Below are 23,981 nucleotides of genomic sequence, written 5' to 3'. Positions count from 1 at the left end.
TCTAGCAGCATTCATTTTTGCTTGTATTTCTTAAATTGTAGGATATATCCATTGTGTAAGAATCTTTGTCTGACCTACAGTCGCTTAATTTTTTTTGACTGTTCTTCCAGCAGAGTGAAATCCCATCATTATGTCTATCCTCAACGCTCCTATCCAAGTTTCCTTGCCTAGACTCATGAATTATTATTTTTTTTAATTTCTTTTTCTCACATGCGGATCGTGTCTCTCCCTTGCTCCATGCCCTTACTCTCTGGCTTCCTCTGTAGTATCTAAACTCTATACCTTACCAGCCCGTCAGCATTTATCCTCTTATTTTGTATTTGGCTGACAAGGCCTCCATTCAGTCTTTCTAAAAAAAGCAGTAAAGTGATGCTGTCGCCAAGGCAAACTCCTGCAAACAGCTAGTGCTGCTCCCCAAGCCGTCCTGCTACGGGAACACCAACAGAGGCATAAACAAGGACTGTTATAAGTGCTGATTTTATAAATCCAATGGGAAGCTGTTAAAAAAGGAAAAAAAATATAAAGGTGATAAAATATAAAATGTTACTTCTAAGCTTGACAAACATTTCCTGCACTTCAGGATGAGCTGATGTAAGAACAACACCATTCTATATTAAAATTCACGAGGTAGTCCTTCTGAAATATAAAAATTAAAACACTGTGAAGCAAAGCATACTTTGTGAAGGAAGCAAATAACTGATAGAAGGCTGGGTTGCCAACTGAGCTGATTACTCTGAGAAAACTGACATATCTATCCCCTCCCCAAATCCTGGGTAAGTAACAAGAACTTCTTAGGGATCCTTTAGCTGAGGAGTTACTCTATCATGACAAACACTGAATTTTTATTACCACTCCAGTTCTGAGTGACTAAATTGTTAATTATTTCACAGAGGTCTGTTTTTTTTTTTTTTTTCAAAGATAGATACTGTTGAAAATAATTTGGGAGTTCCCTGATTTCCTATAGTTCTTTTCATATAGTAGATGTCGCCCCCATTAAAATAGGCCCTGGAACTGTGACACCTCCAGACTCAGTGCTTCTGGTCTCAGGTTGGATATGCAGAGATCCCTGTACGAGACATCTAATGCTGCTTCTTCAGAAACTTGTTAGCAATTTAGCAAGACCTCACCATAGTTGCCAGTTTGTTAGCGACATGAATGCTAATTCTGCCTTGATATTTTTATAGCAGAAGGGATATACATATTTTAATCATCAGAAATCATTGTCAAACTATGGTGGGATTTTATATGCTGCATGTCTTGATGAAAATGTAGTGCAGTAGCACACAATTCATAGTGTTAGGTCTGTACTCATACACTTCAATGTATTATATGTTACAGCTCTAGTTCATTCCTAAATTTATCTAGTTCAGGATATTGTACAGGATCAAAGATAATCCCAGATTTTGTAACAGGGGTAGGTTTTGCTGAATTATTATTTCAGATAGTCCAAGTTGATACACAAGGCCTAGAGTTATGTGTACTTTAAAAACCTGCTGTAATTAGGAATACCCACAAACGATGTGAAAGCTGGTAGATTGTGTATTAGTAAGGTTATTCAACGCTTCCCTGTAGAAATTCCACCCCCTCCCCCCTTTTTTTTTAAACTATCCAAGCTCCAAGCTCGACATGCTTGAATTGAGATTTTTACCTTCTGGAGACTGCTCCCGACTCTGATAGGTTTGTTGGGTGCCCTCTGGCTCTTAATTCCTGAGGGAGAATGACTAATTGGTATAGGCCTTGGGAGGCATGTGAGAAGGTAACACTGAGTTTGCAGGAGCAGAGAGGAAGGCCTCCTAGGTGAAGCATTTCAGCACTGCCTGGAGATCTGGATTTGCCCCCCTGTGTCTTTTGTAGCTATGTTATTCTGGGGGAGCATCATAAGACAGGTGTTTTCTCAAGAGGTGATTCATTAATTATGCTCAGAGTGCAATATTTGAGATAGCAGGGGCTAGTTTGTGGAAGAGCTGAGCAACAGAACTTGATGAGAACTAACCTCTGAACAGAAGACTTCTCTGAAAAATTGGATATTTAGTGTCTCAGTACTCAGCGTTTTATATCTTTTTCTTTTCTTCTTTTCTCTACAAAATGGGAATAATATCTCCCTCCTTTCTTAGGAGTTCTGAACAAGAGATTGTCCTGTACTGTGTATTCAATCAATATACTTAGGAATACCAGAGGAAAGCCTATAATGAAGCGAATTTTGTCTTCCTGGCTTGAAGAGTGAACAGTGAAAAGGTTTGGTGCTCTGTATGCAACAGTAACATGAAATACATTATTGAATAACTGGTCCTTAAATTAATAGCGTCCCTTCTATGTACTAGACAGTAGTCTAGTGAAAAGTAAGTGGTCATTTAATTAAATGTTATAGTGCATATTCCCAAGAGGGTTTTATTAAGGCCAGTTTTAATTCCAATTTTCACTCTACTTTTGAGTGCTTCGTTTTGCAACCTTAGTAATGTTCAATGTTCTTTCAACACAGTTTTTTTGAGTTTTAATGTAAGTCAGTACTGTAAATAGAAGCAATATGTGCAAAAAAAATTAGTGTGTTAATACGTAAGTAAGAAATAACTCATGTCAGGGCTTTTGTAAATACCTGGATAAATGTAGACAAACCTGTTGCATATCTGGCCATTCATGTAGGCAAACAAAATGTCAGTAGAGAAGCAAACTTAACTTATCAATGCAAAAAGCTGCCTAAGCAAGGAGATAATTTTTTTTCAAGTCTGTCAGTAGTGGAGAAACTCCCAACTTTGATATTGTCACCGTTGGAAAGAGGAAACAAGTACAGAAATTTGGAGCACATCTAGAAAACTGGGGGTTTTGACAGATAAAGATGGGTTTGGGTTGCATTTAGGCATGGAGGAATGCTCGGCTGCTGCTCTCCAGGAAGGCATCGCAAGAGTCATCAAGGTCAGGTGTTGACTTTGGCATAATTCCAGTAGGAAAACCATCCTGAGAAGCTGCTCTAATGTGCAGGTGCAGCAGTCCTTGCAGGCACAGAGGATTTGTGGAAGGGGGCATCAGTGTCAGAAGGATCTGGTCCCTGAATTTGGCATTTGGATCGATCACAGGCGTAGCATATCCTGAGCTGGAAGGGACTGTGAGGATCATCGAGTCCAACTCCTGGCTTCACCCCGGGCAAGCTAAGGGTTAAGCCAAGGGCGTTGTTATATCCAAGGGTTATATCCAAGGGCGTTGTCCTGGAACACACAATGAGATGCCTTAGTTCTGACAACTGCTTTTTACCCGCAGATGTGCTAACTTGGACCTGTGCTGTGGTGTAGATCCGTAAAGTAGGTGTCAGCCTATTAAGACCGCGGATGTTTTGTTGGGGTAGTTTCGCAGGCATATAAAGCATAGGAGACCTAATTTGTATGTCTGATACATGTCTGCAATAACAGGTAAAGCGGAGAAGCTCCGGTTGATTACTTAACCGTCGAGGGCTTCATATTATGATCTACAGATCAGATGATCCAAGAAGGTGTGCGGTCTTTCTCCAGCCGCCTCACCTGTACCCTGCCTTGGCTGAGGCGGCACCGCCACTACGCATTTCGTGATGACGTGCTTGCCTTGCCACTCGCTGTTGACAGAGGCAAAACAGACTTCCTGGTTTGAAAAGCTCAACGTTTGTACTCAAATGTGCCTTACTGCACTCAAAGTTCAGAACAAACAAGCATATATGTTTCATTTAATGCCTGTAGTGAGTTAAATCCAGAGGGTTCGCAGTTTTTCCGTGCTGTAACAGCAGATGGGCTGTTTGCTCGTGTTTTTTTTTTTTTTTTTTTTTTTTTTTTTTAAAGGGGAGTTACTACTTTCTGACAGCTAGGAGAAGCCCTGGGCTCGGCTTGCTTTTCCCTGAAAGGGAACTGTGAGGTTTTGAAGTGAAGAATGCGACCGTTTGCTAAAGATGAAAAGGACCGGAGAGCAAAGCTGGTGGAGCTCATGTGCTGCATGGGTCAGTAGCGCGGCATCGCTGCCTGGGAGCTCTGCAGCTTCAGCAGCGGGTTTGCTTTGTAATGGAAGGGCATTAGAGCTACGTCTGGTAGATAGCAGGGCTCTCCGTGGGGAAAACTTCTCACCAGAGACTTTGAATGGCTTTCGCTTCGTAGCTGTGCCTTACTTTGGCAGTAGGCTGCCTGTTTGCTAGTTCCTTCACTTGGCTTCGCTGTGCTCTACTTGGAGGTCGAGCACATGAAATACTATTGCACTGCACCTTCATCCTAATCAGCGTTTTCTTTTCTGTGTTTGTTTTTTGATTAAAAACCACAAGTGGTTTTTATTCTGGTGTTTTTCTCGGCATTACAGGTGGCAGTTTTCTTCCTTGTTACACATTTGTATATGTCATAGCTATACAATTTTTCTACAAGCGTAGAAAAGTGTAATTGATGTGCATATATAAAAGGAATATGAGGAGCAAACATCACTTTTTACTTCTGTTGGCATTTTAATTGAAGGTAGGGTTGAAATTAATAGTCACTACATGTTCTAACAAGATGCATGGAATGGAATTTTGGGGATTATTATTTTTTTCCTGTTGTCCCAGTAACATTTTCCTAACTGTAGACTTTCGTGGTGGTTAGTCAAAACTAGATGAAGGTTACCTTAGGAAAACAGGCATGTTGTACGCTTGTGGACTGGTACCTACTAAATTCTGCAGTTCAGAAAAGTTGTGTTCCTTTTACAACAGCTACCCATAATGGAACAGTTGTAAGGGAAATTAGTTCTGGATCTTTCATTTCTCTGTTTTTCTGTTCTCTACATCTGCCAAGCCAGGGCTTCTACCTTACTAGGAGAAATTACTGATGTTGGAAATGCTGCCTTCCTGGATGAAGGCTATAGGAAAATGTCTACATAGCAAAAAGGTTTTTTACTCTGTCCGATTTTTCCCTCACACAATGCTTGTTTTACTCTTAGGTGGTCTCCTAATTCTCTTTTTGGGTCATTGACTAGTATAAGTGTGTGTGGAGCTATGAAGAGGGAAACAGAATATGCCAGAAACTTAGAGATCATGAGTGGTATGGAAAAGGTGTTTTGGGAACAGTTCCTGCTCTGTACAGAGCCAAATGTGCGAGTACACTGCACAGACTAACTGCAGAACTCATCACCATAGCGAATGCAGAAATTAGAGGTGTTATAAAAGGATCAAAAAAAAAAAATCATCTGTGGATCTCACATGGAAAGATGTGTACAAGCTTGTAGAAAGCTTCACAGGCTTTTGCTTGCCTTGTTTTTGAGTTAGTTCCTGAGAACTCCTTCCTCACGAGCGTGAGGAGCAGCAAGCAATGCTCCTCATGGCCCAGGATGGACTCGTGTGTGATCGCAGGCCATTTTGAAAGACCTCAGTACCACACCAGCGACTCGAACATCCATGGATGTGCACTTCCCATGATTTTTTATTTATCTATTTTACTTCCGTTACCTTTGACCAATATGAAAACAATATTTTAATGTAAAATTCAGGATGTGATTCAATCTTCTAGTGATGGCCACAGCTGAAGAAAGGGTCTTGTTTGGCTACCTGAGCTCGTTGCTCCTCCTCAGCCACGCTACAAATAGCCCAAGTCAATGAAACAGCTGCAGTTTTGTTGTACAGGGTCTTAAGGGATCTGGCTATTTTAGGCTTGCACAGATGGTCCCGGTCCTAATGCACTGCAGCTCCTGCTCTGGGGAGCTCTGGGACCGGGCGGCTCCGTAGCAGTTGTACCACCTAATGACCACGCGAGGCTTTGTGGAGGTAACTGAACTCCTGAGCTGGGGTAGTATCACTGTTTCTTTAGCACGGCTCTGTACAATACATGTACATACATCCAGTCCGTGGTGGGATGCTTCCTTGCCCTATTGCTCTTGTTATTTCTTCTTGGTATTTTGTGGGCAATCACTGATGCTAACTGCCACACCACGGAGCAAACTGTTGGCAGTAGCTGGGCCTCAGCACTAGGTTAACGAACCCTCTGTTTATGTTATAGAGGTTTAAAAGAAACAAGGTGCTTTCTCTGACTAAAGCATGTTGGAACAAGGGTCATGTTCCGGTCAAAAAGCACAATGATGAGAAAGTCAGCTTTCATATTGTAAGGGATTTTCTATTGGTAAATACTGTAATAATTTATCAGATTATAGAGACTGGAAGTGGTATTTATAGCTCTTAAAAGTGTACTTTGATCTTTTTAATCATCTTATGGATGGTCAACTTTTCTTAGGAAGTTACATTTCTGTTAGTAGTGCTCCTATTCTAACAGCAGGGCTGTAGCCCTGGAGATGTTCACCTGGAACTTCTGCTCAGGAAACCTCTGCGTAACATTCTGCGATGTCCCGCCAAAAACATTTGTATGCTATTATTTTAATTGGATATTTCAGAGCTTTTACAAGCTATTCTCTTTTTAAACCTTATTAGAATGCTATTTTTTAAAGCTGTTATTAAAAAATCTTCTGCATCATTTGTAGAGCTGTTGAAAACCCTTTTCTTTTTCCTTTTTACCTGCAGATGAACGGGACAAAGTACAAAAGAAGACCTTCACAAAATGGATAAATCAACATCTCATGAAGGTCAGTTGATATTTCTGCGATGTCTGGATGATTGATTATTGCAGCAGTGATCATGCATTTTATTAAATGTTTGATTTCAGTATGCAGTTGCATTGCATATAGTAAGGAAGTCAAACTAGCAAGATGTAAATCTCAAGGTTTCTGTCTTTGAGGAGTCATGAGGGAGTTGAAATACTGCTGTCTGATAACCCCGGGTGATCTGTTTGAATACTTGCACTTGAAGTTAAAATGGGACAAAGTTTTAAGGGACACTATTTCTTTCTACAGTGCTTGGCTTTTTTTCTAGCATTAGACTGCCATGGCTGTAGCAACACAGCTAAGGCAAATTAAAAAAAAAAAAAAAAGGTTAAAATAATTTTTAAGTACTGTGTTGAGGAGAGGGAAGTGACCTTGAGAAGAATAACTCTAGATCAGCCAGTGACATCAGTGTGCTGCTTGTGGATTAGAAACAGAGACTTTCTAGGGATGAAAGTCACTTTTCAACATCTTTCTTTTGAATAAGTAGTGAACTTGGTCTCAGGGACAGAGCACATCAGTTTAACAACATGTACAGCTTTTAGTCAACACAGAACTAAAGGCTGTGAGTTCACCTTCACTGCATGGTCCTTCAGTTCTAAATTTAATCTGCTGTTTCAGCGCCAACTGTCGAGCTCAGACATTTCTCTGGAGAAACAGATTGTATAATTACTTAACATAACTGGCTTTGATTTCTTTTCAGAGGTTGAATTCATGTAGAAGTCCCATTAATAAAAATGTATCTGCAAGCTGTCAGAGTTGAGATTTAATTAATGAGTATAATGTTCAGACACTGTTGGAAAGATTTGCTTGTGTTCATATGTAGAGAAAAATGCATTTTTTAAGGGGGTGACTTAATTATCTCTTTGTTTCTTGTGGCTGTGCTTGTAGCTACTTGATAAATATCGGATGCTGAAGCGTACCAGAATTTCTTCAGGGATGTTTAAAATCAACTTTTATGGCTCCTTAAATCTTTAGAAGGTGCAGAATTCTAGTTTTGCATCTTTTAAACATTTGAAATCAGGGTATCTCTTGGAAATGGCATGACTTTGTGGGCTAGCAAAGCCCAGACATTAAGTTGCTCCCCGTTTTTCTTAGCAATAGAGAGAGAACTTTCTCTTGCAAAGTGCTGTTTCAGTTCTTGCTGCCATGACTGAGCCATCAGGATTGGTCCTGACATCAGCCTCCGAGCAGCTGCTCTGCATAACCTCTCTGTGAGAAGGGTGAGTCTGGAGCCTCAGAATGGCACTAAATACTGCTCATACCAACAGGTTTTCCTTTATGGGTTTCCTAGGCCCAAAGGAATTGTGCTGTGTCGAAACAGCTGCTCCCAGTACCTCATCTATTTAGACACCTCCTCACCCTGGTCCTGGGATACCCAAGTGGTCCCGTGCTCTTGTGGAAGTCTTCTTGCTAATGAGAAAAGACAAAGAGGCTGCCGACCTGCTCTGTTCCCTTCTGGGAGTTTTCTGGATTTTACTCCAGATTTACAGCATAACAAATTTATCTGTTGTACAGTACTTCAGGCAAATTAGATTTAAAGAAAAAAAAAACCCGCAGAAGAAGATTGTCATTAGTCTGGCAGCAAAACGCAATCTCCAAATTAACCATCATGCATTTCTCCTCATAATTGAAGATAATTGTGACTGTGTTTGTAGGGGCTACTGATCTTTTTCTGTATTAAAGATGCCTTTTAAAGATGCAGGTTTAATTTTCTGTGGGATGTGGAAAACCCCATCTGAAGCTTTTTTGGAGAACAATCCTTTAATACCAGTTTAAAACAATGCCTGTTTTAACAGATGAGCAGTGTAACGAATATTACGTTTATACACACCATTATTTTCAACAATTTCCAAACATGCACAGTCATTGTTGACATACATTTTGCCTCTTGGGAGTAGCTTAGAAAGGATTTAGACTCTAAACCTGTAAGGCAATCAGGTGAAGAGTTCATACTAAATCCTTTTGACTTGCTTGACAAGGTCAGTGGCATTAGGCCTTCATCTTCAAATAGTTCTTGGTGTGAGTGATGTTAGAGGTAAATATATATATATATATATATATATGTATTGCTGGCCTTGATTTTCATCTCAGATTGCTCACTTTAGGATTCAAGTAAAGGATTGTTAACTTACACAAATACAACTTCATAGAATCACAGAATGGTTTGGGTTGGAAGGGACCTTAAAGATCCATTTCCACGCCCCCTGCCATGGGCAGGGACACCTCCCACCAGACCAGGTTGCCCAAAGCCCCATCCAGCCTGGCCTTGAACACCTCCAGGGATGGGGCATCCACAGCTTCTCTGGGCAACCTGTGCCAGTGCCTCACCAGCCACCCTTAAAGTAAATAATTTCTTCTTAATATCTAATCTAAATCTACCCTTTTCAAATTTAAAGCCATTACTCCTTGCCCTATCCCCCTTGTCCTATCACTGCACTCCCTGACAAAGAGTCCCTCCTCAGCTTTCCTGTAGGCCCTCTTTGGGTACTGGCAGGCCACTATAAGGTTTCCACGGAGCCTTCTCTTCTCCAGGCTGAACAACCCCAACTCCCTCAGCCTGTCTTCACAGGAGAGGTGCTCCAACCTTTCAATCATCCTCATGGCCCTCCTCTGGACTTATTCTAATACCTCCACGTCCTTCTTGTGCTGGGGGCCCCAGAGCTGAAGGCAGCACTCCAGGTGGGGTCTCATAAGAGCAGAGCAGAGGGGGACAATCACCTCCCTCACCCTGCTGGCCACGCTTCTTTTGATGCAGCCCAGGATACGGTTGATTTTCTGGGCTGCAAGCGCACATTGCTGGCTTATGTTGAGCTTCTCCTCAACCATCACCCGCAGGTCCTTCTCCTCAGGGCTGCTCTCAATCCGTTCTCCACCCAGCCTGTGGTTGTGCTTAGGCTTGCCCCGGCCCACATGCAGGACCTTGCACTTGGCCTTGTTGAACCTCATGAGGTTCTCACAGTCCCACCTTTCCAGCCTGTCCAGGAGCCTCTGGATGGCATCCCTTCCCTCCTGCGTGTTGACTGCACCACACGGCTTGGTGTCATCTTGCTGAGGGTGTCAACTTGCTGAGAGTGCACTCAATCCCACTGTCCATCTCACTGATAAAGATGTTAAACTGCCAAAATGATGGATAGTGGCTTAACGCTTTTTGACAAACAAAATAATTTGACACTGGTTCTTCCATTAACTGGGAATTTATGTAGCAACTCAACTTTATCTTTTGGAAATTTTCAGTCTGAAAGCAGTTGATGATACAGTTCTCCATTTTCTGTTCTTACAGCATTATTTCTAGGACCATGACTTGCATGGAAATTAGATTAATCCTTCAGATGCTCTCTCTTAAGACACAAGGACATATTTAGAAAATACTCTATAATGGATGGAATGCAGGGAAAGTAGCACCATAAATGAACGCACTTTTGGCAGAGTCAGTAGAGCTCTCCTGGTCTATACATTGCATTGAATTTGGGTCATAGCTTTCTGCTTTGTTACCTTGTATTTTGTATTAAATCCATGCAGCTCATACATGCTCACAGATTGCTGATAGCTTGTTGCAGAGGAAAAAGAAAAAATGAGAACTAACCTGTTTCAGGCATCTCACTAGATTTATTTCAGCTAGTTGTCTAGATTACTTTTTTTTTTTTATGGTTAGCAGAGAGAAGAGACCAATCTGTGTGTCTTGGACCACCTTGTCTGTAGGTGATCTAAGTACCTTAGGGGCAGATGAGTTGTGTCCTAGAGGTGCTTTCAGTCCACTGACTGAAACAGGTCGGTGTGCTTTATCTGTCACTGAACTATGGTTCAACAAGAAGTGGGAAGGATAAAAGTGGTCACACAAGTTACGAGAGACTGCGGAAAGGTTAAAGGTGATCACAGAAATTAGGAGAGACTGTGGAAGGCTTGACCACAATATGTGTGTGGACAGAACTCCTGCTACAGACATGGGGATGGATTGCACTTTTCTTTAATCTTTTTTCCATCCTATGTACGTTCTTTACTTTTTATCTACCCTGCTTCCTTTTCTCTCTCCCCTGTTCCTTGTTTGTTTTTCTTTTCTCTGTTTTTTCCCCTCTTTCTTCCTCTTGCCTCTTTTTACTTTTTCCCTGCTTGTTTAGTTCTTTCTTTGCCCATTTTAATTAGTCTTCTATTCTCTTGCAACCTAATGTCCTTGGGAAAGTACCGGACTTTTAATTCCTCTATAGCAGTATATTCAAAAGAGTTTTTTCTAGGTCAACAGCATGATGCTTTTTTGGGTTACCATCATTTGTTGGGCGGATGGCATGGTAGCCTACTGTCATTCCTCTAATTAAATTCTGCTTTTAAGGGACTCGCTGAGTAACCACAAACAACAACATGGCTGAGAAATATTTACCCTTCTGCCCTCTGCTGTCCATCTTTAGTTGCACTGGATTCAAGGCACAGAAGTGCATACTGAACCTCAGTGTGTGAGATTAATCCCTTGGCAGTTCAGCTGACCAGTTAAGCATGTGTTTGTGTACTTTACTAAACTAGAGCCACAGTCATTGCAGAAATATTTCCTGCAAACAATCTCTAGATATGTAGGTTTAGAGATAGATAAGTAATAGTTATTTAGAAAATTCAGCTGTTCTTTGTATACCACAGTTCATGATCAAAGGGACTGCCACCACATTTTTTAAAAATGCTGATATTTTCTTTATAATTTTTAATAATTTTTCATTGGGATGGTAAGAGTATTGCACTCATTAAGGCTACTGTTTAATGTCTGATGGTTAGGCTCTGGTTTATACGCTATCTTTTACTTTTTGTTGACATACAGGCTGGAGAGGTGAGATATTGGCCTTACCTGCTGCTGTGGTATGAGCTTCCAGAAAGAAACTCACATTCCAGTGTAGGGTGGCAATGGGGTAGAGATCTCATCTTTTAACTTCTCACAATGTGCCTCTGCTTCTAGTGTTTCACTTTGCTGCTGTCAAAATAGTATGTTAAATTCTAGTACTTGATATAGCAGTAAGTAGCACCTGACATAACAAAACTGGCTAAATTAATGAAAGAAAAAGATTTTCATTCTGGTGTAGCATTCACACATGGTTAAAGAGTCTGAAGTGAAATCTGATTTCCCTTAAAGCCCAGAAATTTTTCCTTAAATTCCTTTGAATCCCCTGAAGCCCGAGAAAAGAATGAAAAAAGTGTGAAATATAAGTCGAAATGAGATAAAAGAGGGAAAAGAAAAAGGTAATGATGAAAAATGAGTAAAAGCAGACAAATTTGTCTTTGTCATTCAATTTGTTTTTCAAATCAATTTAAAAAATTGTTTTGTAGCACCACAGCTTAGTCTTGACAGGTTAAACAAGATGTTTTGAAGTACTTAGTTTCTTTATCAGAAATAATCATGTACAGAAAATGGGATTAATGGCAAGGTGACCAGAGGCTGGTTAGATCAGTGCTCCGATGGGAAATAGAGATACCTAATGGACACCTAGGGAAAGGTGGAAAGGGAAAATGATTTTTCTCTTTTCATAGAATCACAGAATCATTAAGGTTGGAAGAAACCTCCAAGATCAGCTGGTCCAGCCATCCCCCTGCTACCAATGTCACCCACTAAACCATGTCCCTAAGCACCAGGTCCAGCCTTTCCTTAAACACCCCGAGGGACGGTGATGCCACCACTTTCGTGGGCAAAAGTGGTTCCCTTTTTTGCTGAAGGAAGGGTTGTAGAGCACCTCTTAACAGACCTTCCAGCAGCAGTATGGGACCCTGGGGTGCCTTGAGCAGCTGCCTTGAGAGGGAGCCTGTCCTGCCCATGGCACTGCGGGGTGTACCACCACCTGCTGCCCCCCGCAGCATGGGTTGGCTTGGGACCCTCAACCGGTGAGACCTGGGAAGAAGTGTGCTGGCGATGGGAGCAGTGGGCAGCATCCCTGCACAGTCATTAGTTGCTCCAAAAGTCACTTGTAAAGGTATTATGGGCAAGAAGGCTTTTAGAAGTAGCTGGACAAAATGCTTTTAAAACTACTGTTTTAAAGCTGTGTTCAAAATTGCATGCTGTGTTGCAGTGATACATTGGTAGGACATTGTAGAAATAAGTGCTTTTTGTTGTGCAAAGACTAAATGCATAATTCATAATAGAAACCCAGCGTTATTGATTCCTGTGAGTCCTTCAGACAGCTCATGGTTTGCAAATGGCATCTTGCATCAATACCTTCGTGAAACGTTCAGGTATGCATTTAATGGCAGAGGGGCCATTCTGATCCGATGCAGTCATTCCCTTGCTGAAAGCTGGCACTTCACTGACGCTAGTGGTTATCGTTAGAGATAGCTCTACTCTACGATATCTTCTTCTTAGCCATGCAGTTAATCTGTTATTTAACATTCCCCACCTCTTCTTTTAGAAATGAATGCTTTTTAGCTCTACATTTTTATTTGTTTTAAGGTGTGAAATCCTTGGTGTTAGTCTAACTGTGCTGACTTTTTTTTTAAAGAGCTTTACTGCCTTTCATATCTGAAATATACTTTGAAAAAGCATGTTTTTTTTTTTTTCTGTGTTAATAAAAATAGTAAGAAGATTGCTTGCTGTGCAAGTGCATATAAATGAATCTTCTGCATGTTCCTCCTGGTTATTTCTGACAGCTGTTGTAACCTGTACAGCTCCACTTCAAACACAGCATGCAGCTTGTTGAGCTCACTGCTTTAGTCTTTGGGTGTGGCTGAGATATGAGGATTTCCTCCTCTATTTCATTTTTTCAGTGTTCAGCAGGACCTATTTGTGTCTAGGTAGATAGGCTCTTTCATTTTTTCTCCTAAAAATTTTTGACCTTTTGTGTTCAGGACTATACTCAAACATCATGCCTAAGCAGAAGTATTTTTTCCTTTGAGATTTGTTCCTTCACAAATTTTTTTTAAAAGTCAGCTGTTAATGCTGTAAAGAAATATTTGATTTTGTTGTTATCCCTGGAAATATGTACAATTATAATTGACTCATACCACATGGCGTATACAAATTTTTCAAAAATCTTCTACTGACAAGTAAACCTCACAGCATCTGTGACCTGCTTAGTATAATCTATAGGTGTTTGCAAAGCAGATCAGCAAGCAAACTCAGGACTTTTTAGGTGTTTATGAGAAGTTTAGACAAAGGAGGAAGGTAACCAGGGGTTGGTGAGGCAGTGACAAAATGTGAAAGTTTTAGAGGCTGATGATAAACCACATCACAGAATCTCTCTGCAAGCAAATAAATAAATCAAGTCAATAAAAACTGTGCCACAGACTTCAAGTTTATTTGATCCTCTTTAATGCATGCAGACTTCATGACTAATTGGGAGTAGGAAAGAGAATAATTGAAAACAGTAAATTAAATATGCATGAAATATAGCTTAAGTGCATTGGTATTTTTACGGCATGCAGCACTTTTGGAACAGTTGAGTGTATGTTTTTATGATCCTTTTTGTTTATTTATTTATTTTAAATTGTTTTATGTAGGTTCTTATATGAGAAAGGATGAGTATAAGGAGAATTAAGTCTACTGTGAGGTTATTCTATGGTAGACTGGAAACACTAGAACCAATATGTTTCCTATAATAGACTGATATATTAATTCATTCTCTTTTTGTGGGTTTATTGTTTGCAATTAGCTCTCAGCACAGATTTTATTCAATATTTAATTATTTATCCTTAGAGATCATAAGAGATAAAATTCTACCATTTGCAATTAAGTGTTGGCTTTTTAATTAATTGTTAAATTATGCATGGAATTATATTTTATCCATGTACTTTTGATGTGTCCACATTTAATAATTATTTATATACCAATTTAGAAATACTCTGGCTTGATCTTGCCCCCATGGGGCCAGTGTAACTGTGCCATTGGCTCCAGTGGGAGTAACGTTTGTCCCTCTAGCTGGACTCCAGACAGTAAGCAATCGCAAACATTCAGTCATAAACATTCCAAAATATTTTGTTCTACAACAATATTTTGTATGCTTTGGGATGCCAGGCTTGATCTGAGGTAATATAGGTGTGTGACTGCATGGGGACATAAGAATACATCTGAGTAAACAAGTTTTTTCCTGTAAAGAAGCATGTATTGTCTGTTAAAGACGTTTTTGGTGCTTTGAACAGGGAGATTTAAAGGTAGTAGTAATGTAATGTTTGAAATCCTCATCTACCTACTGAGATACAGAATCTGGATTCTAATCTGAATATTAAGTCTGCCAACCTTACCTCTTACCTGCTTTAGGCAGGTGTGGAGTATATTGCCTTTCATCTGAGTTAATGTATCCTTGTAGTTTTAAGCTGTGAAAGCCAGATTTATTGGTTGGGTTTGATACATGCTATTAACATTACATTTCAATATTTTAAACAATTCATCCATGATGAGGTGTATTTGGTGGCATGTGGTCCAAGGCTGGAAGGGAGAGGGCAAACTGGAAGGATGAAGGGTGAAGAAAACTGGTTGCACTGTGAAGCAGAAGCATGTCTCCGGCCAAAGATAAAATGAGACAAAAGGTGGTTGTGGCTGCTGTTGATTCGAGGTGTTGAATTGGAACAAGGAGGTCAACAATGTTTTTTTGGTCACCATCTAGCATTCAAAGCACAGGACCTTGTGGCAATCATTTATCCTCATAACTGACAGAAAAAACAGGTGTAGAGATCTGCATTTAAACTGGTCGTCTGCATGGCCTTTGTAGCCTATGCAAAAAAGAGTTTTCTGTGGCACAACTCAGCTCATCCTCAGCTAGGTGTGCCCAACAGGTCGGGGCTCGCTGTGTGCTCTTTGCCGGCCTGTTGCAGGAATGAGAGTGGCTACCCCTATCCCTGGTGTGGGCATGTGTGTTGTGGGATAAGTGCCACCCAGAGACAGACCTTCAGCCTGTCAGAGCATGCTGGAAATAACACTTGTTTTAGCAGGTTAAGAAAGTTTCTAGCAAAACTGCTGGTTAGTTAGGTCTCCACTGGTGGGGAAGCACTGCTTCAAAACATAAAAGGGGAATGTAACTTAACAGCAAGTGATTGCAAAATCGCAGGCTCACCTTTCAAAGAAAAGAGAGAAGTGAGAAGAAAAAAACCGACAGCGAGCTTCTAAGCAGCCAAACTCTGCAAACTCGGGAAACCAATAGGTAGGGTCTCCTGGGGAGGTAATCTAAGAGAGGAAGGAATGCAGGAGGTCTGGCAGTCGCTGAACGCGCTTGTGTTGAAGACACAAAGACAGGCTGCAGACGGGCAGCGCAGATAGGAGGCACAGTATAGAATATATTGCTGCTTGTAAGAGATGAGTCGAATGAAAACGGGCCGTACAAAAAATGGAAATAAAGGTAATAGGACTAAAGATTTGTATAAAAGAGTTAGTAAAGCATGATGGGATACAGTCAGACAAGCAAAGGTCCAGAATGAGTTATGGTAAGAGAGTGACATAAAAGTCCACAAGTGAAAGGTTCTGTGATTATGTCAGAATATGAAGAAGAAAGGAGAAATACAGATGCATTACTGAGGCGAAAAAATGAGATGTATTATTGAATGGTGTAGAGAAGGCTGAAGTACTCCATCCTTTTTAGACTGCATAACACTGACTTGATGAAACACATTTTAATAAGATTAGAGTAAAATTAAGATAAGGAAAGGTCAGTTTAAAGAACATTTAGAGAAGTTATGTGCTTTCTAATTGCGCAGTTTTATTCACCTAACAGTTAGAAACTAATTGAAGTCATTTATAGCATTTTATCATTTTATTTAAGAATTCACAAAGGACTCCTAGGAGTCCGGAGTATAGCAAGCACAATACCTGTCTCCCAAACAGAAGGAAAGAATGGGGAATTACAGATCTTACAGAGTAATTCACTCTGTGGGAAGGCAGTGAGGCAAATTATTGAACTATCATCTATCCAACCTTTGGCTGGACGACTGATCTTTGAAAGCAAGCAGATGCAGGGGATGCTGTGTGAGTGGTGTACCTCAAGTTTTTGACGTGCTCCCACATGTAGTCTCATTAGCAGGTTACTATCAGAAAGCTTGAATGAAAGGTTCTGAGATATAATTTGCTTAGGTATTGTCATCATTAACAGCTGTGACTGCAGCCAAACCTGGCACTAGCGAGAGCCATGGCCTTCCATTGTGGCTGCCGTCATGGCTGCCATCAGGTGCTGCCACAGCGTCCTCTGCCTCGGGGGGGCCATGCAGTGAGCAAGGACCCACTGTCCTTTCCATCAAAGGTGGGTGTGGACACCTTTCTGTGCTGCATCCTCAAGTGAGGACTCAAGCTCTGTCACTTCATCCTTGCAATTTTACCCTGTTTCTGTAACACTGTGGCTGCACCTTTCTCTGGCTCAGGCCTGGTGTCACGTTGTCAATAGGAAGTGCGGCCTTCACCCTGCCACGCTTCTTACAGGGTCCATCTCCTCTACTGGGCTGAGTTTGCTCATGCCTAGGAAGCTCCAATAGCTGCAGATTAACTCCCCATGCTCTCTGTGGGCCAGCACAGACAAGGAGACAGCTCATAACCCTGCCTTCTTGTAGACACGTGTAGCTCTCCCGTACGTTTGTGGGCATGCGGTTGTGAAACTCCATGTGGCTGCGCTACACCTCATCATTATGATGGCAAGAAGTTTGCAGCCATCTGTAATAAAGCACTAAGAAGATATGTATTCTTGGAAAATCAAGGACAGGTTGTGAGGAACTGTGTTTATTGAGTCTGAAACACAAAACTGAACAGAGACATGATAGCATGTCCTCAGTATGTAAAAAGGGGGTTATGCAGAGGTGGGGGTGAACAAGTCTTTTCCAAAGTCAGGCTCTAAGGAGGGAGAAACAAAAAATTTGGCTTAGTTTACAGATGATTTAGTTTGAAGATTAGCAAGGCAAAGTACCCCCCCCCCAAAGGATAGTAATCATAGTAAAACATTGAAGTGTACATATCATATTGTAAAATTTCCTTCATTTGAATTTTCAAGAATAAATTAAACAAGCATCTCTGGAGCATTTACACCAAACTTAATCTGCTGCACTCCGTGGAATTGAATAAGATGATCTGTTTAGTCCTTTTTAGCCTCACATTTGTATTATTCTGGGATAGTGACAAGCCTAATATAGACCAACCCTGTTATGAAAATAATTTTCAACTTTGAGTCTTAGAGCTGACCAATGACAAGTTTTTTATGAAGCTTATATTTTCATTAAATTAGTGATTTCAATCTGCATCAATCCTACAGTTTCAGTGGGAATGCCCGCTTTCAGTGGGCAACGTGAAAGTAACGTGAAGATAATGTGAAACTTAATGATGTTTGCTTTGTATTCTTCATTACTTGGTATTAATGCATTTGTAAGTAAAATATTTTTAAAAGGGAACAGAACAAAAGTTACAAATTAGGCTTTAAGCAGGTTGTGAGTCACATTTTAGTTATCACCAGTAATATATGCTGAGGCTGCATCTCATAACAATCAGAAAATAAGAGATTTTGAGCGGGTTTTATAATGCACTTTTAATGTTTTTATTTTTCTAAGATTTATACATAGTCTTATACACAAAAGCATCTGAACAAGGAGCATGGCGTTGAGGAAAAATCATAAAGGGCTACTGAGGTGCAAAACAGGGGAGGGATGGACATCCTGGGCATTAGTCACAACTGGTACAAGAATTGTTAATGAGCTGGGAGCACGTGTGGCATTGCACAGGACCTCCCCTGACTTGCAGTGTGTGGCATCTCCTTCGTGCTCACTGGGAGCTGTTCGTAGGGTGAAGGTTACTTCGGTGGTACTAAAGCTAGTAATAGGTACTAAACAGGTACTAAAGCTCTGTAACTTAATATTTTTGGGCTTTAAATTGTGGCAATAACGGAGTAGATGTCTGTTTTGTGTTAGCAGATAACCATTTCTGCTGAGCTTGTGAATCTGTACAACATGGGCTCCATTCAGATGTATTTGCTGATCCCAATATGCAAAGTTAGTTGCAGCCAACCAAGACTGTGGAAGTGTTACAAGCAGTGGAGGTAGTGCCATGATAAAGATGATGACTAAGTGCAATGGGATCTGTGGAGGTATTTTTAATGGCCAGACCTTGGTTCTAGTACTGACAACCCATATTAATTGATGTAGTCCTTTACCTCAGAAAGATCTGAGATGGGAGTTGGAATGGAGACAAGATTTATTTTTCTGCAATAGGCAGAAATAAGGATTTGGGGGAAAAAAAAAAGACTTAAGACTTTTGGTTAAACTTGTCCTGTGCAATAATTGTTTGAGGTATCACAGAACTACTGAAATCCAGAAAAGAACTCATAAATGTGCATATTTGTGTCCTAGTTCTTGCTTACTACATACATAAGATTATGCACATGCTTGCATACTTGCTGAGTTGGGGATTAGGAGAATATTAGAATGCATTTTGTGAAACCGAATATAGGAACATGATAAATATAAGGACAAGGTTTAGCAATATCCTGTTTTTTTTTTTTGATATGAACAATAGTATATTTACCTTAAAGTCATACAACTGTGTGTTTTGTTTTTTTCTAGTTATGTTGCTTTATTAAGAGTTATCCAGAGACATATGAAACAATGGGAGGTGGGGGATAAGATGCAAAACAGAGTATGCAAAAGCAGTGGGTTAATCAGGCAATCTAGATGTCTGGAAGAGACATGAAGGTTAATGTAAAAAAAATTATTTTTATTTTTTGACTGATTCAAATTCAGGTACAAGGACAGGGTTTCAGAGGGGTGGAACACACTAAGTGTGTTCAAATCACAAAGTACCAATGCTAGTAGTGTGTACAATGTTGGCCAGATGAGTAAGTGAAGGATCAGTCCAAGACTGCAGCCAAGGATGAATCTTCTGTTCTAAAATATCTGTTATAAAGATCAGGGATATTGAACTCGCTTTGTGTGGGAGACTTGTTTAAAAGTAACTTAGTAAAAGAATTTGAAATCATAAAGGGATTTTATGAAATGGAGTACCATTAGCTGAGCCTGCTGTTTGGGAAAATTAATATCCAGAACAAAAACAAATGGCTAGAAAACTATGAGTATGAAATAAAGAATGATTTATTTCCAGCGTAGCTACAAGAGAAGTTTCCAGTACAATGGATTATCAGACTGGTGAGGAAAAGAATGAAGGGAAAGGGAGTTTTTGACAACTGGACCTAAAAGTGGATTGACCAGGGTTTGCTTGGCAGTGAACAGGCATGAAGAAGAGACTGAGCACAAGTTTTCCCTTTATGCCATCTTACCACCCACTTGCGGTTGGGCCAGGGGGAAGCAAGTCAGTGTCTGCTTGGCGGTGCATGTCCAGCACGAGCACATTCACACAGAGACGGAGGAACAGCACCATCTGCAGCTGAGTGCTTGTGCTGGCTGCACCCACTGCTGTCCCCTGGGGAAAAGCTGCGCCTGAAGGTTAATATTGCAGGGCTACTCAGTGATTAAATTATGCCAGAATTTGCGTTTGCTTATTTTCAATAGAATGTGTTCAGCTTAGTATAGGCTTCAGTACAAAAGATCATGACCAGGATATGTATTTGGAGTTTGTTGTTTCCCCAGAATCTCTATCAAATAAAATTTTGGTTAAAAATAAGGAGATTAAAGAACATAAGAGAGAGTCAGAGAGAGGACATTGATCTGCACAGAACAGCTTCTGCTCCCTGATCTTTAGGGGTGCCATTGGGTTGGCGATGGACCACAGCTCAGAGCCTGGCTGTGCTGAGCAGGCTGGTGGGATCTGAATTACCTGAGGTGGAGTGGCCTTGGGGTGTATCAAGCAACACTCGTGTATGCTGTGCGGGGCAATCTAAGAAGTCTGCAGAGCAAAATAAGTAGTACTGAAGACATTGGAGGAAGCAGCCTTGCTTGGCAAATCAGTCACATGGGAAAATTTCAACAAATCCGATATTCTGACAATTACACGCTGCATTTTCGCAAGGATCTTGTTGCAGCCTGTTCAGAGCTTTTAGGAAGAATGGCATAAATCATGCTTTGTGTGTATTGGCATGGTAAATCTTTATTTTTGCATAAAAACAAAATAAAACTTTGTGTAAGATTTTTTTAGTTCTTTATTCATATCTTACATTTATTTGCCATGCAGTTGGAACTGGCAGTATGCTTCCTTTGTATTCAAAAGGTGAAAGGACTGAAAGATACAAACTTTCAAAACCTACAGAAAGCTTTTTCCTCATTCCTCACTAGTGCTTGTTGTACAATTTGTCTTCTAGAAACAATCTTCAATACATTTTTAAGAAGCTGAAAAATTAGGGAAGCTCATGAAGATGTCAGGATCTTAGGCAGTGGCCACAGCAATGTTGCAGTGGTCTGAGTGATGACATTTTCTGTGGAATGGTACAATTACAGCAGCTTTTAACCGTCCGTGTCTGTTATCTTATGTTTTACTCTAGCCAAAAATCTGAAGCCCTTCACATGATCCAAAATTTACCGAAGTGAATGGGAGTCTTAAATGATCTTTCTACGGGCATTGAGTCAGGATTTATCAGTGACCTCAGTGGTAATTAAGGCCTGACCTTTTTTTTTCCAAACACACCCACTGCAGCTCTAACTTTTGAGTCCTATCCCATTTTCCTTCCGAGGAGTTGGTAGTGCTTTGTATCTGGGCTGTGCATTTAATTAACTTCACTTCCCCAAGCGAACAAAGTGGTACTTGAAAAGACTTTCCCAGGCTGTGTAGCCTGAAAGGCCTCTCTTGGCTCTGTAGTGTTGTAATTCTTGATGATGCCTGGGGATAACGCTGTTTTTTAATAAAGGCTTGTCAGCAAAACTTCAGTTTCTCAAAAACAGGAATCAGATTTGATTCGACTACTGCCAGTTCTGAAAAATGTAAGGAAAGGCCTGGTTTGGCTTGTTCTCTCAATGATCTCTTCAGCTTACCTGTAACATAGATAAGAAAAATCCCAATATTTTAAGAAAGATACCCGATTACGATCGTCTGCTTTCGTCAGCCTGTGCAAACTGGAACGATTGCAACTGTGTGAGCACAAAGTCTGCCTTGGCTCCAAGGCCTGTGGCCCCAGGGTCGCGCAGTTGCCTCACTTCCTTGAGGGAGTTCCTGGCTGCCTCTGGCACATGGGAGTAGCTGCTGCCTGTTCCTGCCTTATCTGATCATACGCTCTCTCTCTCTGGCCTCTTTTGCCTTCTCCTCAGTATTCTGCAACACATTATTTCCTTTCCTTCCTACACTGTTTCAATTGAGAACGTAATCCCTTGCATTTTAGGTACTGGGCTGAGGCACGCTGTGCTGTTGAACCAATGTCTGTGAGGTGTCTCCATGCCAGGTGTGCATCCCCTTTATACACAAAAAGGGCCACAACACTATTTTCCTGCCAGATTTTCTTCTGAAGCAGAAAAAGGGTAGAGATCGTTTTGTTTTCACAGAGTTTTAGCAGTGCATGTTCTCTCCTTCCTTTCAACACCAAGCAGATTTTGCTTGCAGATAGAGCAGGGACAGACTTTCCCATTTCATCCATACAGGCATAAGCAGCCAGATTTTGTCCAATATCAGCACAGCACAACTAAACATATCAAGAAAAAAAATAAGAAGTGGGTAAGTTTCATCCCGCTTTTTTCTTTTTTTTTTTTTCTTTTGTACAGTTGTGGTCAGATTCTCTACCTGGCTGTGGCTCCGTGAAGTGCATCAGTGAAAGAGGTTTTAGGTGACTTCACTGCCAAGACCTATAGTCACAGCCTGTAGCTTGTTCTTTGCTGTGGCCCATGGCAAAACCAGAGGTCACTGTGTGCAGATTCAGTTCAGATGTGTAGATGTCTAGGGCTGTTGTGGTGTGTTAGGGTATTCAGGACAGGTTTGTGAGAGATGGACTGGACGGACATCAGCAAACCTTCATCCTGGAGAAGAAGCTTTGGGCCAAGTGGCATAACCCTCAGCACATGAAATGGTCTTAGGTGTGTGCCCATGCAGCTGAATCACGGCTTCATTTTCTGTCACTGGAAATGAGAACCAGGCAGACTGAAGGCAATGGTGTCAGGTTTGTTGTGACACCAGCCTACAGAAAAGGAAATCAAGCCCTGTGGCTCAGGGCCTTTAACTGCAGAAGGGGAATTGTACTGATTACTGGGTTGTAACTGATAACAACTCGATTGCAGGGTCAACCAAATGCGTCAGCTGAACAGTATGATGAAGCTATGCAAGTTATGTGGAGTATTAATTCACTAGCTTTCGGAGGCAGCAACCATCTTTACGGTCTTCATTTGTAGAGTGCCTAATGTGCTGGGATCTGGGGCAGGATTACAGTTCTGTGTCTGCTCCAATTTTAAAAGCTGTTTTTATTAGTGGCAGCGTAGGTTCCTCAATGCAGAGCTTAAGTTTACTGGGAATATATGATATGAAAAATATCTCATGCTCATATCAAGGGGGGGGGAGCTTTACTTGACACAAACATTGTAGTATGCATGCCAGAAGAAGAAGATCAGAAGATGAATCATCTCTGAAACAGTACCTTAAATCTTCTCTGTCTCCTTTTGACTGATGAAGCCATTTTGCTTCTCATTTGTCATATGCCCCATAGCCACTAAATACCTCCCACATCTTCCTTAAAGAATCCCTTGTCATGCCCAAATTATCAAATCTCCCACACTCACATGGGTATATTGCAAAAAGCTGCCTGAGGCAGCATGTAACCTACTTCGCACGTGGACCTTGCAGAGCGCAGGGCTGACAATTCTGCTGTTTTATTGAAAAGCCACAAGAAGTCTTAATGAAATGCAAGGGGGGTCTGCAAATCCCGTGGATCCATCCGGGAACTCCCACCTGAATACGTGTGGTATGACACGATTTGAAGGAGTCTGAGTGTGTCAGGAAAACAGCAGTGAAACAATACTTGGTTTTTGTGTGCTTAAAGATCTAAGAATTCATTATATGTGTTGAGAGGCAAAACCTGCCTGAGTGATGATTGAGAGAGGTTTTTTGAGCTTTTCCTCAAGTAGCAATGTAGGATCTCTTGAGAAGCACAAGGTGTTTCTTCTAGATGTGGCCTCCTGCATTGAGTGAACACACTTGCTATACGTCAGTTGCCCAAATACATCTTTTTAGGTACACATCTGCTGCTCAGGGCATTGGAACAAATTCTGTATTATGTTATCATGAGCTAGCATGTCACAGTAGTATGTCCTAATTGATTAATCTTCTCAATAACTGTCAGTCAGTGGTGGAACTAAGAAAGAAGTCTAAGGCATATTGCTGGTTTTCCTGTTGTGAGACCTCTATGGCACTTTCTTCATAAATCGTATGGATTCGTCTCTGAAACATCTGTGATTTCCAGAAAGATGAGTTGGGGAAAATGGTTGTTTCTGAAATACTTTGGAAACGTCAGAGTATAAGAAACAAACCGAAGGTAAACAAATGTACATTGTGAGAGACAGGCCAGAGGATAAATCATCTTTAAGGCACAGAATTATACAGCACCTGATGAGAAAACAAAATGGACAGATTAGAAACTGTT

At 40.9% G+C, this 23,981-nt stretch overlaps 1 protein-coding gene across 15 annotated transcripts in view; it reads left to right on the top strand.

The window, feature by feature from the left end:
- Positions 1-23,981, top strand: part of DST (dystonin) — a 301,653-nt gene that overhangs the window by 87,953 nt on the left and 189,719 nt on the right. For all 15 annotated transcript variants that reach the window (XM_035542995.2, XM_035542999.2, XM_035543008.1 and 12 more), the window contains one exon: positions 6,482-6,543. In XM_035542995.2, the coding sequence (XP_035398888.1) occupies positions 6,482-6,543 (62 nt within the window). The remainder of the gene's footprint in view (positions 1-6,481; positions 6,544-23,981) is intronic.

Source organism: Cygnus atratus, chromosome 3 (assembly GCF_013377495.2).
Source record: "Cygnus atratus isolate AKBS03 ecotype Queensland, Australia chromosome 3, CAtr_DNAZoo_HiC_assembly, whole genome shotgun sequence".
In the NCBI taxonomy this organism is placed as follows: Eukaryota; Metazoa; Chordata; class Aves; order Anseriformes; family Anatidae; genus Cygnus; species Cygnus atratus.
Note: the sequence above shows the minus strand (reverse complement) of the source record. Positions and strands in the feature narration are given on the sequence as shown.